The sequence below is a fragment of the Rousettus aegyptiacus genome, unplaced genomic scaffold (genome assembly GCF_014176215.1).
Source record: "Rousettus aegyptiacus isolate mRouAeg1 unplaced genomic scaffold, mRouAeg1.p scaffold_m13_p_3, whole genome shotgun sequence".
Taxonomy (NCBI): domain Eukaryota; kingdom Metazoa; phylum Chordata; class Mammalia; order Chiroptera; family Pteropodidae; genus Rousettus; species Rousettus aegyptiacus.
The window spans coordinates 99,857,580-99,877,573 of NW_023416306.1; the positions used below are offsets into that span (position 1 = coordinate 99,857,580).

The window sequence follows — 19,994 nt, forward strand, 5'->3', positions numbered from 1 at the left end:
CAAATTTAGAATGTTGGCTTTCAGTATTTAATCATACTCTGCCTTTTTTTTTATTATGTACTTTCCTCATTGCAAAGCAAGTTATCCACTGAAGACCGGCATCTTATTTAATGCATTAAAAGGTATAAATGGGCTAGTACGTTTGCAATTTAAGTCTACCTACAAAAGTTGGATTATAATACATCTTTTTGAAAACCCTTTTACTCTACTTTTTAGCTGCTACCTCTTATGTTTACTTATAAAAAAAAAACCTGGTGGTAATAAAGTGCTCATTTCTGCTTTCTTACTGCTCAAAGTATTAGCTTCCCTGGTTACCTCAGATGCCTCAAAACTTTGTCCTTTATAGAATTAAAAACATTTTTAAAAGGACTGTTGATTAGAGGCTGGGATTTTCACTTAAGTTTAAATTTTTAAGGAGCAGTATTCTTAGCTGAGAATTTGTCTATTGGGGGAAAATCATGTTAAACCCATTTTAGTTTTTATGAAAATTCTTGTTACATGAATTCATATTTGTCACTTTTTATAAGGGAGGGGTGGTTTAATATCTTCCCTTACTCTGTTTTATCAAATTTTTAGTGTCTGGCAATTTCTGTTATGATTCTCTGATACATAGTTCTTTCATTCCTTCTGCACAGATTATTAAATTCTTAGACTCAAAAGATTTACTGGAGTATATATATTCCAACCAGTTAACACCATTTTCACATCAACTGGTTGTAAACCATTCAGATAGGATCAATGAATGTTGCTGGGAAACAGGGTGTGTAGGCGGTTGAGGGAGAGGACAGGGCCTGTATAGGTAGGATGGGGTGACAGAGCACCTCTACCTGAGAGGAGAATTTTTGGTGAGGTAATGATAATTACATTAATGGATTTCTGATGACTTAGGAACCAATTTCACAAGTATGTTTAACTAAAAATGTTAATTATAAAACATTTTTATTTAACCAAGTAACCTAAAAGTATCTCATACTGTTTAACCTGGTAGTGGTTGTGTATAATGCCTAGAGCGGTAGGCTTTCAATAAATGAATCAAAGAAAAAATACAGCCTTACTGCATGATTTAAGGGAAAAAAATTGATTTTTCTGCATGAATTAATGAATATAGAATTTTTACATGCCCTCGGGAGAGAGACACTTGGAAAAATAAAAGGTAGCTTAGAATAATAATCACTACAAGTTTTATCATTTAAATAGTCAAACTATAATATTTTTTCTGCAGTTCTATTTGAAATATGTGCTGTTTATAAGTGGTAAGTAAAAATTTACCAACTTAGCAGGTTTTTTTTTCAGTACACAGAAGACTTTTAGAGTACAAGCCAAATATATCTATACACACAAAAGGATATAAATAGAAAAATACCAGACAATCCCATCTTGTTCAGTGTGATATTTCAGTTATGTTATGAAAATAGTCTACAAAATCAGCTTGATACCAAATTCCCTTCCATTGTACCCATAATTATAACATTTTAGGATACTAAATATATTTGTTGATTGGTTTTAAGAATATCTACTTGGGTCAAGGTATTTATATTTGAACTAAAGAGTTGTTTTCTGAAGTTTCTCTTTCAGTTTCCTTACATAATACAGAATGATTAGAGAAGGAATGTCACTTTTGGTCTAAGTATTAGATTCTTTTATTGAGTTATGCAATCTGCATATCTATGCATTTAATAAGCACGTTAGAATACAACTCTTAAGATTTTAATCCAGGATAGATTGTTTTTCCTAAGTTTCTAAGGGTCATGATCATGAAGCTTCAGCAGAGTGTTGAACAATTAAGTCTAAATTGTAATTAGAAGGTGGTAGCTTTAAACGAATGCTTATTTGCTTAAAACAGCTGTTGCCATCTTTAATAGTTTTGTATCTGATCCTAGTATGCGCTATAGTATCTCTATATTAGAATAAACATATATTATATCCCTTGCATTTTCCTTTAGTTGTCAAAAACTGCCACCATTATTGCTGGGATTCTAAGAAATCTCTACAAATGCCTCTAATGACATCGGAAACGATTGGTTCTAATCCTGTGAACTCTCTTGTGAAGAAAGCGTGTGACTCCTTTGGTTTTGAGGCCATATCTTTCAGGTCATCCAGAGGGGCCCAAGCCACACCAACAGAGAAGATGGTGATACCTACAATGGAAATATTTTTAAGTGAATTAAAACCAAGTCCAATGTAACATGAAAATTATATGTATGTATTTTTCATATATTAGTACATGGTTGTAGAGAAAACTGCTTAGTAATTTCTGAGGAACTAAATTCCACCAAATTGTTAGGTAAGTTTTAACAGGAGAATGGTTAAATAGTTTGGTTAAAACCAGAAGCTATGCCACCAGTGTTAATTCCCACATGAAGTTAAGTATCCATTTGTGATACAACACAGCAAGAAATAAAAGGAAACTTTCTTAACCTGTTATCTTTTTTAAAAATTCCACAGCTAACAAAGAAATGGTGTCAACTTTCCCTCTGAGACTAGCATGAGAAGGTACTGCCTGCCATCATCAAATAATGGTTATACTGGACTTAAGCCATTACAAGACAAAAAGAATGGCACAAAAGATGGAATACACAAATGGTGAAAGTTTTTAAGGCTGCATTGTCGGGGATAATGGTGACCAGTCTTCTGTGAATAACTTTCTTCCATTTCAGTCTATATTTACACTGACAAACTGACCAATAGTTAGAACTTGTCTGTAATCCCAAAGCAGAAATCTGGTGATAAAAACAGCTAAAGAAAACCATGAAGCTCAAATTTTTTCCAGCTACATGGAGGTATTTCATCTGCATTCCCCTGAGCTACTAGAAGGCTTTTACTCCACCTATGTTTTGGTCAGGGTGATACCACATTAGTCTGATTCACCTCAGTCACAGTTGTAAAAGGTAGTTTAGTAGATTCCATCTGCTACTTTCTATCTTCTGGGTGAAATTCCCCATAGCACTTTGAGAGTTTCTGAAATAGTTACTTCCCTCCTCTCCAAGTCTTCATCCCCTTTCTAGTGGAATATAGTGTTCAGTGTTGTGAATTGAATGCTTAAGATATAAAAAGGCAGGTTGAGATGACATAAAAGCTACTTGAAACAATTTCCTCCAGCCAATCCCTCTCTCTGGCAAAAGAAAAAAATTTTTTTCCCTTTAGTTTTCCTCACTTTTAATTCTGCATTCAAACTGAAATTGTTGAACTCAGGACCAGTATATAATTTCTGTTTTAAAAATAAGGTTCTGACCTAGCCCCCAAAATCTACTTCCTGGCTTTTCACTTCACTATCACTAATTTTCATGAAAATAATGTGGTTCAACCTCCTGAATTTCAATTAATCGCATGGGGAAGTTATATGTGAATTCACTTTAGCCTGAATCCAATCCTGTTAACTATAACTTAATTCAGTAAGCTACATTTTTCAGGGGCATGAGAGCAAACAGGTCTTCAGCATAGGTTAGTGCTGCTGTATAAAATAAGCTATGTCTAAAAATAAGCCATTATATCACACTGCATGTATCATTGTTTAAAACTTTGCCAGCAATATTTATGAAAGTACATAAATACATTAACAAGTGCTAACGTACAAAAGGGGAAAGGTTAAGTCATTAGGAATAAAATTGGGAAAAGGAAGTGCAGAAGATAGGAAAATGGAAGGCTGCTAAGCCCCCTTCCCAAGTTAACATTTTTTTTTTCGGTATTAACGCTAATCTCTCAGTTTTATCTTGACCTATTTGATCTCAGCAACACATGCTAATGGCTTCAGGACCTAATGGCCTTTGCTAAAAGTAAGATAAGATTAAGATTAGGGTAAGGGAAAAAAATCTTTTTATACTCTTATAATATCAGTGTTTTTATTATCTCAAGAAAAAAAGACTGAAAAGAAAGTTTAGATGGAATTGAATTAAAGTCTTTCTTCATTGCCAAACTGAAAACTACTAAAAAGTTAAACTATCAAATAGAGTCATAGTAATTTATAAACTAATTGGGCTGGTGGACGGATATATTCCAAGTCTGTGCCAAATGTGAGTACCTGTAACATGTTTCCTTGACACATGACATGGTTCTCGTGATATTTCCCCCAACAATACAGTGGTTAGGAGTGTGGACTCAGACTACCTGGGTTTCAATGCTGGCCTCACCACTTTGTGTTTTGAGGAGTTTGTTTCCTTATCTGTAGAATAAGATTAGTAGAGCTGCCTTGACAATCAGTCATTACTGGGTGAAGCTCTTAGAATATGACTGTGACACTGTAGATGTTTGTTCAATAAAATAAATGCTTAAGCTTATATTTACTCCTTAAATTCACCGAGTCCTCTCTTCATTTCCTCAGACAAAAGACAAGGCCCTTACCTGCATCATGTGCAGCAGCAGCAGGGCCTTGCACATCATCGTAGGACTGCCCATCTGTGACAATTACCAGGAAGTTCTTGTTGAGGCTGTCCCTCATGGGACCAAACACATTTCTAACAGTAAAGGAAATGGCATCACCAGTAGCTGTTCCACCACTCATATAGCGGATGTTTCTGATAACCGCTAGGACATTCTCTTTGGTGCTATAGTCAGTGAAACTGAATTCTGTGCGCTGTTCATAGGTAAACTGTACAGCAGCTATCTTGGCACCAATGTCTGAGATTTCAAAAGTCTTGGCTATGTTGGAAACAAATTCAAGCATGAGGCGGAAATTACTGTCTCCAACACTGCTAGAGCCGTCAATTAGAAAGGCAATGTTCACTGAGTTATAACAGGTCTTGCTGCACATCATTTGCTCATGAGCGCAGAGCTTCTGTACCAGAGGCTTTACATATTTCGTGGTGCCAAACCAGTTGGGCATGTGGTAAGAGAAGAAGCCATTACTCCGACAGACAGCCTAATGAGGGGGCAGGGGAGTGAGAAGACAAAATATCCAAGAGATCAAAAGTTTCTTAAAAGTTATGAAAACATTAAATCTTTAATGTTCAAAGTTAATCCAGATATGGGGCAGTCAGCACTATACCTCAAGGTACAAAACTGAATCACTACTATAACAGACCCCTCACCTCCTCACCTTGTCAACAAATGCAACATCCTGAACCATCCCCAGTTCTTCTGGGATAGGCTTGGCCACAGAAACTATAAATACATTGACACCAAACTCTCTGGCCATGATGCCCGCTTCCTCAATGTCATCGGAAGGCCAACCATCAATAAATACCACCACCACTTTGGGGATCCCTTTTCTCACTCCAGTGTCTGCTGTGAAGAATTTCTGGGCAGTATGCTTCAAGGCTTTTCCTAGGGTTGAAAAAGAATCTAGAACAGTACCACTACTCAAATGACATTTCTATTTCCCTGTACCAACTTGATGCCACCTAGTTTAAGAATTTTATGTAGAACCTGGTTCTATGACAGATGCATAAAATGGGAAAGTTAAATTATCTGTCAGGCCGATTTTTTTTTGTCTTCATGGCCCACGTTACTTACCCCATCCTCTCCCAGAAGCCCCACATTTCTTTTCCTTACATCAGTCATCAACCAGAAACACAAAACTGACTTCCACTCATGTACTGGAGCTCTCTATCTTGCCCTTAAGTGACTGATTAGTGCCTCTAAGGGCTCAGGACAAGAAGTCTCCCTTCAGGGTCTGTAACACTACTCTAGTTCTTTCCACCACATCTGCTTTCATCAGGTACGTCTGTTGCGCTCTGCTGCTTTTTAGCATTCCAAACAGGTACTTACAACTGCCCTCTTCAATATAAGGATTATAAATCACAATGCTTTATATATTTAAAAAATAAACTATCAGTTAACCCATTGGTATGTTTTCCATTATAAACTGAGTATCTCAGATGATCAAGTAGCATTCCTAGGCAAGATTTCAGTGCCAGGAAGAAGTTTCACATGTCCTTATATGAAATAGCATAATAACTGTTTCAGGTATCTGATCATTCATAACCCTCTGCTGTGTTATATCCCAGGTACCAAAGTCTACTTACCTGTATTGGAATTACCCCCTCGAAAACCTACTTCCTTTATGGCAAACAAAACATCTTTGGCTGATGTAAAGTTTTTCAGGTAAAATTCTATTTTGGGATGTTCACTAAGTGGAAAAATGAAAACAACAACAACAAAGTTATCCAAAGAAGAATGGAAAAGGAAAATAAGGCAACATTATATACCTTAAACTAAAGTCTTTAAACTGAACAATGCCCAAGTTTCTCGATTCCACATTATATTGTCAACTGAGGCACTGCATCTTTATATTTTTAGGGATCTTTCATAAATGTAACAAAAAACTTTGCTACCTTGAAGTTTTATTATATTCTGGGCAATATGTGAAATGTATAATGTCATTTCATTATAATTATAAGGTAAAAGTTATCCCTATTACATAAATGAAGAAAGAGAATCAGAGTACTTAGGTAATTTGCCCAACAAAACATTACCACACTTTAAATTCAGATCTGTCTGACTTGGAAGTCCATGCCTAAACTACATGGAGCATCTGAAACCAGGATTGGCTCAGGGCACTGGGCTTAATGAAAGTCTGCTGAGTTGGGCACCAGATATTAGAAGGCAGATCTTCCTGGTTATGAGGCTAGGTCCACTCCGTGGGGCGTCCTGGAAGCACTGAACAGTCTATTAACCCAGTTCTCTGGTCAGAAGAGGCAGTTTCAATGACATGAAGGCAACATTTAAAAATGGGAAAGAAATGTTCTAAGGAAGTGAATTATAAAATATTACAATATTAAATTTTTCTTAAATGACATTGACATTTGCTATTCTTAAAGTTATGTGTATTAAGGGAGATTTGAGATTTTCCATATTTAATAGTAAAGAATTTCAGCTCACTTTTAAAACTACTTTGTGTTCATTAGAGACCATGTTAAGTAAAAACAGTTAAAACAATTTGTTGTGTTAAGTTTTTAGTTAAGTTAATATTTTATAAGTAGAAAATTTTAAGATCTTAGCATTGCCATTAAGTCAAGATTTTTGAGGGACAAGTATAGCACTGATTATATTTCTGCATACCTAATAGTATGATTTCTATCTACCTGCTGGAATGTTGTGGGTTGATAACCTTTTCACTTTTATGGTCACTTTTCAACTGTCCAAATTATGACCTATGGAATTTAGTCTTATTTTTGCATCTTTAATGATATATTCTGTTATTCTGCTTAAATAGAAACTCTTGATATAGTTTACCTAATGTCCTTTTTAAAATAGAAAAACTATAAACCAAGAAGTTTATAGAGAAGCTAGTTTTTGTATGAGTGTGCAAGGCAGTGCAGCTTTCATCTTGCAAAGAAAAATATAAGAAAAGTACTAAAGGGAATTTGCTCTGTGGGATGTTAAAATGAACACTAAAGAAAGCTACAATAATTAAAGCATTGTAGAAAATATGTAAGACTTAGTAAATGAATTAAAGAAATAGACTTGCCTTACACATAAAATTGATATCACAAATCAATGGAATAAGAAGCTCATTTCTTAAAACGTATGAAACAAATGGTTAAATTATGTAGGAAACAACGAAATTGAAGTCTCACACCAAAAAAAAAAATCTGTCTAAATTAAAAACCAATTCTAAAAAATAATATAAGAACAAATAAAATATAAATTAATATTTGTAATTAGTGCTGAGAGTTGTTTAAACTGCAGCAACTTTCTAAAAAGCAATTTAACTTTATTTCAGAAGCCTAAAAAATTTTGGAACCTTTTGACCTAATCCCACTTCTAGGAATCTAGCTTAATCAGAGATGACACACAGATGACATAAGGATGTTCACAGTGTAATGCGTAATGGTTAAGAAGCAATAAAAGAATGGCTAAATAATCATGCAAAGGAACTCTATGAAACATTATCTTTTGAAGAAGATTTGCAATATGGTAAAATGCACAGAATACTAATGGATGAAAAAAACAGGACACAAACATTTTTATAGTCTGAGATTTTGAAAAAGAAATACACATGTAAAATCAAGTATTTTCTTAAAATACTGAAAGGAAATAAAACATTTGACAGTGAACATATATATTTAAGAAATTTGATTTCTTTGTGTTTTATATGGTTTTCAAGCTTTTTATAATGAGCATATTATAATTTTAAAAGCCATCAATAAATATTATTTTTAAATGAATAAAAATTAATAGGTCAAACTTCAGATCTCTGATAAAGGGAATATGAAGAGCTGAAAATAATAACAGAATAGGAAGGAGAAATAGACATATCACAGTTTCTTCCTTTAGTAAAGACAAATTAAGAATTGAGCAGAGTAGATGTGCAGAAGTAATCTGTATGAACAACAACACCTTGTAGTCTACCTTCTGGTCCTCAAATGGCATATAATTCTATGAATCTTTTTATTCCAAAAAGGAAGCACTTAGACCTACTCAATCTGCTCAGTCTTAAAGCCTGAATTTATAGTTTAGGAATCCGGATTGTCCACAACTCAATATGTTCATACTAAACTAAAATGAATGTACCTACTAAAGGGACTGATCATTTGTCATCATTCAAGATATCATTCAAGTCTCCCATTTAACAAGGTTCGTACCTGGCTTGAACAAGGCCCACATGTGGTCCTTCTGTTCCAATTCCCAACATTAGAGCCACTTTCCCAACAAAATTCTTCTGCAGATTAAATCGGCGCTGCCCGATATTAAAACTTCCATCAATCAGAAATGCAATGTCTGCTTTACAGTCTGTGAATACCCAAACAAGTCTCTCCGTTAGCAGTTTCAAGAGGAGAGAGGGAGGTAGAGGGGACGTTATTTTCCCAAATAAACTCACCTTTATTGCCAGTTTTCTTCTCAGGTGTTTTCTTTAGTCGTTTACCTGAAACAAAGGAAGCATTTGGCATTAGCAAAAGGAAGACGGTTCCATAGTGAGAAGCCCACATAGGCAAAAGCTTATGACAGGTAGTGTCATTCTTAAAAAGACTTTTTTTTGAAAGTTAATTTTATTTTTCTGGACTGGGGAAGCAATGCCCCAACAAAGAAACAAGTCAGGACTTCAGTAGACCTACATATTTGACAAGCATCCAATCCAATGTACTAAGCAACTATACGTTTCATACTTCATACCTGTTGGTGGACGCGCTGTGGACACTGCTTGTCCTGTGGCTTCCTGTGTACCACTTTTGCCTTCTGTGAAAATAAAGAGAAGGCCATTTTTTCTTCATTCTTTGTCATCAAAACATAATGAATCTAATTTAGGCTTCTAGAGCATGATAGATATAATAGAATGCTGGCAATTGCAGGAGTAACTGCTGCATTCTCATTTCAAAGAACCAAAATGGATTCTTATCTAGTAGATCATATTTTAAGAGATCACCAAAAATGAATTCACATGCATTCACTAGCTGTTTGATTTAATGCTACTCAATAAGTGTCAGGGCATTCTGGTTGCAGACCATTCAGCTTCTATGGCCATCTTCTGACAGCAAGATTGTTCTTCCTCCTTCCCCCAAGTTCGATTTGAGTGGGTCCTCAACCCTTTAGGTCCCCTGACTTTAAGCCATAGTTGACCCCTTCAATCTTGATCACAGGTTTTCCCATTAAGGTCAAAGAGGTTGGGCTGAGAAAAGCAGGAAAAAAAATTGGTGGGGGGATGCAATATTTACACAAAAGTAAGAACAATACAATTGTACCTACTTGTGACTGTGAAGGAAGCAGACCATCTGGAAAGTGTTTGAGACTGGATGCCATTGGCAACTACTGAGGAATAGTTTTCTCGACCTGGTAGGCTATAGATTCGCACAGGTCCCCCTGAGTTGCCGATTACTCCCCTGCGACATGAAAATAACAGCTGAAATCCTCACCACACTTTTCAGGGGCATCCGACTGACTTGTGCCATATTGCGTCTATTGTTCTGATTAATCAAGAAAAACAGTTCAGCAGAAAAATCATTTAAGGAACCCACCTGCCTTTTTTAAAAACCTGCTTACACAGGTACAAAATCTGCCCCGGGAAAATGGTTTTGTGCTATGAAACTTAAGAGTTGATAAGGACACACTGTTTCCTCATCTGTAAAATGGAGTAAAATTGTACTTACCTTATACAGTTGTAGGGGTGTCATGGACATTAAAACAATGACTTGAACACACAATGCAATATACACATGACGTATTATTGAATTGTACACTTGAAAAGTATTTGATTTTATTAACCAATGTCATCCCAATAATTAAAAAAAATGGCTGGCACACAGTTAAAACTCAGTGATATAATACATGATTAGGAATGTTTTAGAATCACAGGAATCTACCTATCAAGAAATAATGCAATTTGCCTTTAGTTAGAAAGCTTCCCTATTTAGCTGGTGTTCAAGGATAGTCAGGAAAACCTTAAAATGTATCCATATTCTATGGCCAAAATTGGTGCCAAAAGGAAGAAAAGGTGGGGGTCCAGGTGGCTAGATTGGGAAAGGAAATAATGACACCTGCATTTATCTCCCTTTGGCACGTTAGGGCTTACCTGTGGATAGCGGCACCACATATGCTTGACACAGAAGCATATACTATGTTCCCAAACACGGAGAATTCCTCCAGAGGGCAGCCCCCTGGGCAGAGGACATCTGCTTTCTCTTTCCTGATGTCCAGGCCTCTGGTAAAGCATGTGATAGCGATGGGAGCTAAAGAGTAAGGAGGGAATGTTATAACCATTCTTAGGTCTTTTAGGGCTGTGGTGGTTGGGGGAACTAAGATATGAGGTTGAAGTTTTATTTCTCTGATTTAATTTTTTTTACATTTCTTGTTAGGAATATTGAATTAGGTACCTTTCCATACCATTCCAGACTTTAGCAAGCCAAAAATAAACTTTCTAATTTAATCTAGTCCTCGGCCACTATAAAGTCTAATGGGAGAATTTTCTCAGTTCTTATTTGTTTGAAGATACATAATTGGAACTATATCATAACTAGAAAACATTAGTCATTGACCATTTATTAACTCATTCTAGAAATATAAAAATCTCCCTTTGATGACAATGACATAGTTTCCTGAGATGATGATATTAAATCTAGATTGAGCCTGTGAGGAACATTTTCATAGACACTGCAGAAACCTAAGTCATCCTTTGCTTCAGAGGACCATTTCTACTAAGTTTTTTTTCTTTTTTGTCCACATACTGTGCCTTTAAATTATATCTTAATGTAAGCAAGCCATTAAAAAGATGCTTCATTTTATAGAATGTCATTTAGCTCAATCACTCATTTTACAGATGAAAAAATTAAAGCCATGGGGTTAATTTGCCTAAGGTCACACAGCCCAAGGAAAATTCTGTAACTGCCGTGGGACAGGAAACAGGAAAATTGGTTCCTTCAGAATGGAGCATTTTTATCTGAATTGAACTTGTTTACTTCTGCTCTAGATCTGTCCAGAGAGCTATATCAGGAAGTGAATGCATTTCTAGAAAGTACTGTTAATACTCTCGAGTTTTACATGGTCTATCCAACTAATAAAGAATCAAAGTTTTTTAACAAAATATGTTGAGTAGAGACAAGCCTTTGGCAACAAGTAACAAGATAATAATACAATATATTAATCCACTTTTTATAGTGAATATTTACTGTAAACATTAAATTGAGAAAAATGTTATTGAATACAATTTTCCAAACACGGGCAATTGCAGTTATCCAAATCTTTTTGAAACAGATGTTAATTCAAAAACAAACAAACAAACAGACAACAAACCCAACTTTTTTCCAAGACAGAGTAATACTGTCTGGTCATATCGTTCAACTGAGTAGCCTTCCTCTAACAAGGACCCTCTTCTAAGCTGTACCCTGGACTGTCCACGTCGGTGGAAGGGAAGGCAGGATGCCAGGTCCAATGCCAATTTCTTAGCTCTGAAACACTCTAGATTGCTGGGGAAATTAAAATCCTTACCAAAAACAGTAGCCTCATACCGACGATCCTTATACCTGCTATCAAACAGCCTTAATCCTCTCATTTTTAGTAGCATCAAATGCTCTACCTTTGACAACACTGATTTTAGTTAGTGAGTGAGTGAGTGAGTGTGTGTTTGTGTGTGTGTGTGTGTGTGTGTGTGTGTGTGTGTGTGTCTTAGACTCATTTCTCCTTTCAAGGAAAACAAAGGATAGATGTGTGAAAAGAGTTTGCCTTTACTGTTGTAGAAAACAAATTGAACCACACACCCATATTCGGACTTCTACCTATGGAACAGACTCTAAGACTCTGGAACGCTGCTTTTTACAGGGGTTACTCTTAGAAACACAGCCAGGGGGTCAAGTAAGGTGGGACAACGACATAAGCCTCTCTCCCTCTGTTTGTCTGTCAGTCTGAAGTCGGGCCCGAAAGGGCTTCCTCCTGGCCCTAAACGCGGCGAAACACCCGGGACTAGACGGTCCGCCGGTGGGGCTCAACAAATACCCCCTGCCTTGACCTTCCGCAACCGCTGCTTCGAGTGCGAGGTAGGGGAGGGGATCTCTAGGGATCTGAGTGTGGATGGGGTGTGTGTGTGTGTGTGGGGGGTGGATGGAGGTTTCCTCTGCGCGTTGGGAAGAACACCCCCATCGGACCCCCTTCCCCCTCGCGCCCGAGAAATGGGTGAGCGGGAGAAGACCCGCTGCAGGTATGAATGGCAGTGCGCCAGGAGGCCACTCCGACCCGCGCGCTCTGCGGCTCCGGGCCCCGGGGCCACAGTCCCCGGGCTCGACCTGAGCGCGATTCTACCTGCTGGCCCTCAGCCTCTCCCGCCGCCTGCACCGAGCGCTGCCTCCCCGACCGGGAACCCGCTACTCACCAGCTCCCTCGCTGCCCGCGGGCTCCGGCAGCAGCAGCAGCAGTAGCAGCAGACAGACACCTGCGAAGAGAGGACAGCACCGAGGCTGGCTCCAGCCTCTACGCGGCTTGGCGCGAGGGGCAGGGGTGGAGAGGGGCGCGTACCCACCGAGGCCGAGAACTGGGACCCAGGGTGCAGCCATGGTGGTCGAGAGGACTGCTCGGACCTGGGAGAGAGAGAGAATGTGAGGGAGGATGTGGGAGAGCAGAGGCTCCTGCGACCCCACCACACCGCGCCCGTCACCCCGCGGAGATCCAGCACCCCTCGGAAACCCAGGGGGCGGCCGCTGCCCCGGAGCTAGCGCCCTCTCGATCTGGAGGCGACGCTCCGGCTGCAGATTGAGCCAAACCCAGAATCGATGTGCACCCCAGGACCGGAGTGGAGGGTGCAAGATGAAGACAGACTAGCTGGGGGCGACGAAGGAGAGACACGGACGAGCAGGCTCAGGGACCCGCTCGCCTGCGCCGGACGCCGGGGGCCCTGCACCTGAGTCGGAGCCGCCCCGCTGCGTCTGAGTGCGGACAGCGCGGCTCCCGCGGCCGCTATAAAGGCTGGGCCGCGCGCATGAGCACTGTGCGGGGGGCACGCGGGGAGGGGGCCGCGAGCGGGTCCCCCACGGCCGGGCGGCGGCGGCGGGCTCCACCCTCGCCCCCTCCCCGCCCCGGGGTGAGGCCTGCGCCCCGGCGCCTCCCCCCTGCGGTGCAGGGCTCGGCCACCTGGACGCCGCGTCTGTCCCCAGGGGAGGCGCAAAGGCCGGGGTCAGCGTCCCGGGGACCCCGCCGGAGCCGGCGTCCAGGGTGAGGGAACGAGCGTGGGACGGCGCGGGGTGAGACCCGAGCGCGCTGCGCGCCTCTGCGCTCTGGGCGGGGAGGTTGGTTGCCCGACGGGCGGCGCCCTGCGGAGCCCGCCTCACCCGGGCTGGGGAGCGACGGTGCGCCTCGCACAGGCCCCCACGTGCGGGGCCGGGGCCCTCGCCGTGAGCCTGGGCTCTGCCTCCCTCCCACCTGCCCGCCCCGTGGCCTTGGGCTCCGCAGAGCCACCGGTTCCACGCGCCCTCGGAGCAGAACTTCCCAACTTCGTGCTCCCGCGGACACCGAGTTCCTACTTCCAAAGTAAAACTAACCTGGGTTTGGGAAACGCATGCTTTGTATTTGTTAGGAACTCCGTCAACTAATTGGTTATTCTGTAGACCTTAGGGATCCAGCCTTCCGACTTCGATTCTGCTGGAGTAGGATTTTTCCGAGGGGGTTCCATTTACCGCCATGGGGAGGGCCACGTTTGTGAGGCCACCCCGACCCTCACTGCATTTCCCTTTTCTCCTTGTCTACATCAGGAAGGATTTATGCTGGATTGCCTTTCCAAGTTCCCAGACCTGATGTCTGTTGTGACTGCACAGAATCTCAGATTAGGTAATGTGTTCTGCCACTCCTCTCTCTCATCTTAACTTTTTACAGGTGGAAATGGGAGAGCAGAATTTACGGGGAGTGCAAGTGACTGAAAAACGACCTGCATGGCAGCTTAGGAAATACCCCCAGATCCAAGGGAGGGAGCACAATAACGTTTTTTCAGTTTTATTTAGTCCAAAGAATAGTATTTTGTTTAGTTCCAAAGAATAACCAATAATTTATATGACGTAAAATTCATCCACTTTAAGTGTACAATTCCAGATTTTTAGTGAGTTTACAGAGTTGTACAACAATCACCACAATCCAATTTTAGAACTTTCCCGTCACTCCCCAAAGGATCTCTTCGAGCCAATGGCAGTCAATCACTTTTCCTACACCCAGCCTAGGCAACACTAATCTATCTCCCAGCTCTGTTGATGTGCCTTTTACAGCCGTTTCTTACAAGTGGAATGGTACAATATATGGCCTCTTTTACTGAGCATGTTTTTAAGGCTCATCCAATTTTCCAGCATTTATGAGTACTTCCTTTTCATCGTTGAATAGTGTCCCCCCTACATTTTATGTCAGGAAACAAACATACCACCACCACCTGGAAGCCAAATAAGTACAGCTATTTTCTCCATTTGGAATGAGTCGATATTTGCACCAGGCAACCAGGGAGTGTCTTTTTCATTCCCTTTACTACCTGAATGCCTTCTGGAGAGAAGGAGACTTATTAAATAACATTTATGGAGTGGGGGTTTTTGATTCTTATTTCCATGGCTGCTTTAAAAATTTAATCCCTTCCATGGTAGACTGACCCTTTTCTTAGAAACCCACCAGTAATGTAGCCACCACCCCTGATAATTTCTTTGGGCGAAAGTTCAAGCCTTCAGGACAATTAAAGCTGTCTTTTACATTATTATTTATTGAGTGTCCTCAATCAGGGTGGGATAACTGCCTCCAATTAGGCTGGAGAAATTGTTATGATGCTATGTAATTAGAAGAGTTCACATCCTGGAGGGGGTGGGGGAGTGGACGAGGACAGAAAACTACCGTTACACAGCACAGCAGGCAGGTACCCACATGGCTGAAGGGGTGCATGCTCTTCAGCTCTCCCACAGGGTGCAGGCCTCCTGTGATGTAATTTTACTGAGCCATTTGGCAGAGTCAAAACTATGCAGCTATTTCCATGATTGACCTCGAGTCTGTGACTGTTAAAAAACACAGGAAATACCTTATTGAGTTTCATGATTATTTACCCAAATATGCATTTTAATTATTTTGTTTTGAAACGTTTAAGAGAAGTTAGTCTTTATTTTTCTATTTTGAACGGCCAACCAAGGAGAGTGGGGAGTGGGGATGAGATTTCTCATTCTCACTTTATTTGTACCTCATGCTCACCATAAGCAAAATGAGGAAAAAAATACCTGAACTCAAGAGGTAATTTCTTCTGCTATAAAAGTCGAAGAAACTTGGGCATGTTTGACTTAAAAAACGAATCATTAAAATTATAGTTTTGTATTCAGTTGGGTGATATTTCAAGGCATTGTACTCCTAGGATGCCTGATTAGTTTATCCTACTTTAATTAAGTGTATTTGATATTCAACATTTAGACTAATTCCCTACAGATCAGTGGATTCTGGACTGCGCTGCACAACCAACCACCTGGGAAGCTTTAAAAAGTACTGAAGCCTGAGTCCACCCCAGAGAGTCTAATGTAATTGGTCTGGAATGAAGTCAGAGCATGTTGTCTCTCCAGGTGATTCTAATGTGCTTTCCAGGGTGCATAATACTTAGCTCAGTATTATAGGTTAAACTAAGAATTCTAATTTTTCATTCTTATTTCATTATCTTTTCATTAAAATTCCACTTTAAATGTACTACTGTGTTCCCCTGATAAAACATGGAAGCATCTTCTGGCCTGGTGGTTGTTTAAAAACAATCCTTAACAGAAAGGTTGAAAACTCAATTTGAAAATTAATTTTCCCTGAGTGTGCCATCTGGCCATATTTCTAACTTTGTGCAGAATGGGCTGACATTGTTAAGGGAGTGAGCTGCCTCAAAACTGATACCCTAAGTGGCATCTTCAGGCTTCAAGATGCTGCTGACAGCCCTAAAAGAGCTCCTCAACAATAGCACGATTATCTGATTAGATTTGGTTCATTACCGACATAAGATAAGCTCTTACTTTAGAGGTCCCCTCTCTGTTCTGTTTTTGCCTGAGTATTAATCGGTCTTGCCTTGAGGTTTTTATGTTTTTGTTGCCAGTCTTTTATTTTTTATCTTTTAAAGGAACGTCAGTCCTGCCCCACCCCTGTACCATTTAAGCTCACCTGTAACCTGTTACTTAGCTAGTGAAATACATGGTAACTGGGTTTTATTTCAGTTACAGTGAACTTAAAGTGAACTTGTTCCCTTTTAGGAAGTGTATGTTTATCCTGCAGTGTCCTACAAGTTTCTATGATTGGCTATAGAGCATAATCATTTTAGAAATGCCTATCACCTAAGTTATTTAATCCATAGTTATCTTTATTCTAGATCTACTTTTCTTGATTCTTTTTTGTTGTTCTTGTCTAATGTTGAGCAAGTATATGCATCTAGCTTTCATTTTTTGATGATTTCTAGCAACAGAGTAAATGCCCATAGCCTCTGGGGAGTGAATAGCCCTGTGATCACTAGCAATCGCTTTCTTTTTGGGGGCCTCATTTTCCTTTCCTGTAAACTGAAGGCATCTTTCACTGGCCACATTCTGTGCTGTTCTCTGGGGGTTGGAAGGCAGTGCCAGGTGGCTCCCAGTTGCCCCAGGAGCCATCTTTTCTTCTGCAAGTTCTTTTTCTATTCATCTCTTTTTGCCAAACTATGGTCTGGACCATGTTTGCCCCTATTTAATGAGAGGTAACGAAGGTCACATTGCCACTGGAATGCCACAGGGATTTCCCTCCCAAGGAAGGAAAGCTGCAGCAGGGAACATCACTTAGTTCTACAAGGCCCAACACACATCCTGTGTAAGTTCCTCAAGGTCAAGAGTCTTACTCTCTTTGTTCCATGCTCTACCCGTGGTCACCAAGGAAATGTGTAATACATAATAGGTATTCAAGAAGTATTTGTTGAATGAATGAATGAATCAATACCATTTTATATTGTCATTTGCTACCTCGTATTAATTTTTAAAATCTTTTATTTTGGAATGATTTTACATTTATGGGAAAATAGATAAATAGTAGAGTTCCCATATACCCCACACCTAGTTTCCCCTATTATTAACGTCCTACATTAATGTGGTACAGTTGTCACAATTAATGAACCAATACTGATACATTACTACTAACTTACATGAGTATTATAAGTATATACTTATATATTATTATTATTAAAGTATATACTTTTTTATTATTAAAGTATATACCCAGTGTCTTGTTTCTGTCCAGAATCCTCTCCAGAATACCACATTATGTTTAATCAACGCGTCTTAGAATCCTTTCGGCTGGGACATTTTTTCACATTTTATTTATTTTGAGACCTTAACAATTTTGAAGAGTACTGGTCAGGTATTTTGTACGATGTTCCTCAGCTAAGATTTGTCTGTTGTTTTCCTCATCATTAGACTGGGGTTATGGGCTTTGGGTAGGAGGATCACTGAGGCGAAGTAACATTCTCATCACATCATATCAAGGGCATTTACTATCAACATGACATGGCTGTTGATGTAAATCTCGGTCACCTGGCTGATGTAGTGTTTGTCAGGTTACTCTATTGTAAAGTTACCATTTGTTCCCTCTTTCCATGCTGCGCTCTTTGGAAGGACATCACCATGTGTAGCCCACACTTAAAGAGTGGGACGGTTGTGTGGATCCATCTTGAGGCCAGAATAGCTACATAAATTATTAGAAATTCTTCAGCAGGGGAGATTTGTCTCTTCTCTCTTATTTGTTTGTTTGTTTGTTTGTTTGTTTGTTTATTTTTCGGGTATGGTAGTTCTCCAAAAGGCAGAGACTATTCTGTATGCTCCTCTTTATTTCCAATGACTTGCATAATGTTTTGGAGTACAGAGTAGATGCTCAGTCACACTGTAATGAATAGTCCATGGCTTCCAAGCCTGGGAGTTTTTTGATGATGGCTTATCCTTTTTTTCTCACTGCAAGATATGGGCCACGAAGTTGTCTATTTGGCTCTTGGCAAAGGTGTAATCAAAAATGCTAATAAGCCATCCTGACACTGTGTCAGGCTCAGAATTTTTGTAACATATCTACAAGGTAGGTATTATTCTAATTTTATAAATAAAAATACTGATGCCCAGATTGATTAAAAGATTTGTTTCAAGTTGCACAGCTAGAAAGAACAGCCAGGATTCAAATCAAGATCTCTAAAGCCCATGCCCTTAACCACCAGGTTATGTATTTTTCCTATTAATTGTCAAATAAAGCCACAGGGAAATGTTTCAATACATGCCAGAAGGTGATGGAAATGATAAGGGCTATGAGAATATGAAAAAGGAGAAAGAAATCCCTGAGTGGACGTGTCTGGTGAGATCTTTCAGGCATGTGTGGCCCATAGTATCTGCTATGAAATTGGTAGATCCTCAAGAGAAACACATAATTCATAGGTTAGCATAACAAGATAGTTAGAAAATATTATTATCATATTCCAAGCACAAATATAGCAGGTTTTGCTCATATTCTTAACATTTAGGCCAAACAATAACTTCTAAAATATATTTAAATGGAGCAAAAGCCTAATGTGATTCAGTTAGTTTGTAAGGTAGGTGGATATTAGTGCTGATCCCAAACCCTTTTTTCCAGGGGTACACTTTAGCAGTGACTTTTGTAATATACTTAAGGAGGGAATGTTTATTCTCTTCTTCCCTGGGAGACATGGTTTGTGGTGTGGTGGTCAAAGGAAGGTATCATCCTAATTTTATAAATAAAGATACTAATGCCCATATTGATTAAAAGACGTGTTTTTATGAGATTCTTTGAGAAGATCTTTTATAATCCTATAAGAACATGTATAAACAGCTCGATATCGATTTGTGGTGTGGTGGTTAAAGGATAGTGACAGTAGTGGTTATGTGAAGCCATTGATTTAATAAACTTTGTTGAGCCATTAGGATCTGAAATAAAATATCTTGTACATGTGATTCTAGGGAATTATATATTGATAGTGTTGCTAAAATGTGAAGCTCATATAGCATTTTCTATTGGAACAAAGAGCTTAAGCTGAATACAAAATGTTTCCAAATAATTATGTATAGCAAAGGCCAATTCCTTCCTTATGTACTACTTTAAAAAAAATTAGAGGGCCTGAGAAAGAGTTCTTTGAAATATGGTCTAGATAAATAGAAGTATTTAATAAGGCTTAGTTCCATCCCTAGTTTTTCCAGTTTTCCAGTTCTGCTAAAATAGTATTTTCATATTACAGAATAATTGTCAAAAACATTTTCACATTTTGTCAAATCTGAGCTACAATAAAATATAAGACATTATTATTAATGTAATTTTAAATAAGAAAAAATGCTTCTGGGAAAACTATGCTGATTGTAAGATGCATGCTAATTTCAGAGATATTAAAATGTGGTTAGAATGTACATCAATGATATGTTATTACTAATTCTGAAGGATACAGTTTTACAACAAATGACTTATATAAAAATATTTAAACCTTGTAAAAGGAGAGAGGGAACACATAAAAAACCAGAGATATAATTAAATTTAGCTTTGAGTTTCCTAGAAGGCTAGACAAAAAAAGGAAATTCATTATTTTATTTTTTGAATGATTAAAAAGATTTATTCCCCTTGAAAGATAAGCATTTTTTTTCTGGAACTGAGTTATAAAA

General features: G+C 39.1%; 1 protein-coding gene and 1 long non-coding RNA gene across 3 annotated transcripts; one reads left to right on the forward strand and one right to left on the reverse strand.

Annotated features, from left to right (window-relative positions):
• Positions 1-52: 52 nt before the first annotated feature.
• COCH (cochlin) lies at positions 53-13,505 on the reverse strand. Of its 2 annotated transcripts, none has more exons than XM_016123620.2 (12): positions 13,489-13,505; positions 12,881-12,938; positions 12,734-12,793; positions 10,445-10,601; positions 9,622-9,755; positions 9,052-9,114; positions 8,759-8,803; positions 8,523-8,670; positions 5,961-6,064; positions 5,033-5,259; positions 4,339-4,855; positions 53-2,138 (listed from the first exon to the last, which is right to left on the reverse strand). In XM_016123620.2, the coding sequence occupies exons 2-12, from the start codon at positions 12,912-12,914 to the stop codon at positions 1,963-1,965; spliced, it is 1,665 nt and encodes a 554-aa protein (XP_015979106.1). In that variant the 5' UTR covers positions 12,915-12,938; positions 13,489-13,505; the 3' UTR covers positions 53-1,962. The 2 variants fall into 2 exon arrangements, with proteins under 2 accessions (XP_015979106.1, XP_015979105.1); XM_016123619.2 differs by lacking the exon at positions 13,489-13,505 and adding an exon at positions 13,259-13,323.
• LOC118614988 lies at positions 10,575-18,974 on the forward strand. The gene is made up of 3 exons (XR_004956233.1): positions 10,575-12,401; positions 14,106-14,181; positions 15,775-18,974. It is a non-coding gene; the product is annotated as an uncharacterized LOC118614988 (long non-coding RNA).
• Positions 18,975-19,994: the final 1,020 nt, after the last annotated feature.

Bases quoted from the DNA above. Each gene is read 5' to 3' on its own strand.
- COCH (XM_016123620.2), bottom strand. From the start codon at position 12,914: ATGGCTGCACCCTGGGTCCCAGTTCTCGGCCTCG. The intron at 10,602-12,733 runs GTGAGTAGCGGG...CTTACTCTTTAG, and splicing joins CGCGGGCAGCGAGGGAGCTG to CTCCCATCGCTATCACATGC. The intron at 6,065-8,522 runs GTACGAACCTTG...TTTTCCACTTAG, and splicing joins GTGGGCCTTGTTCAAGCCAG to TGAACATCCCAAAATAGAAT.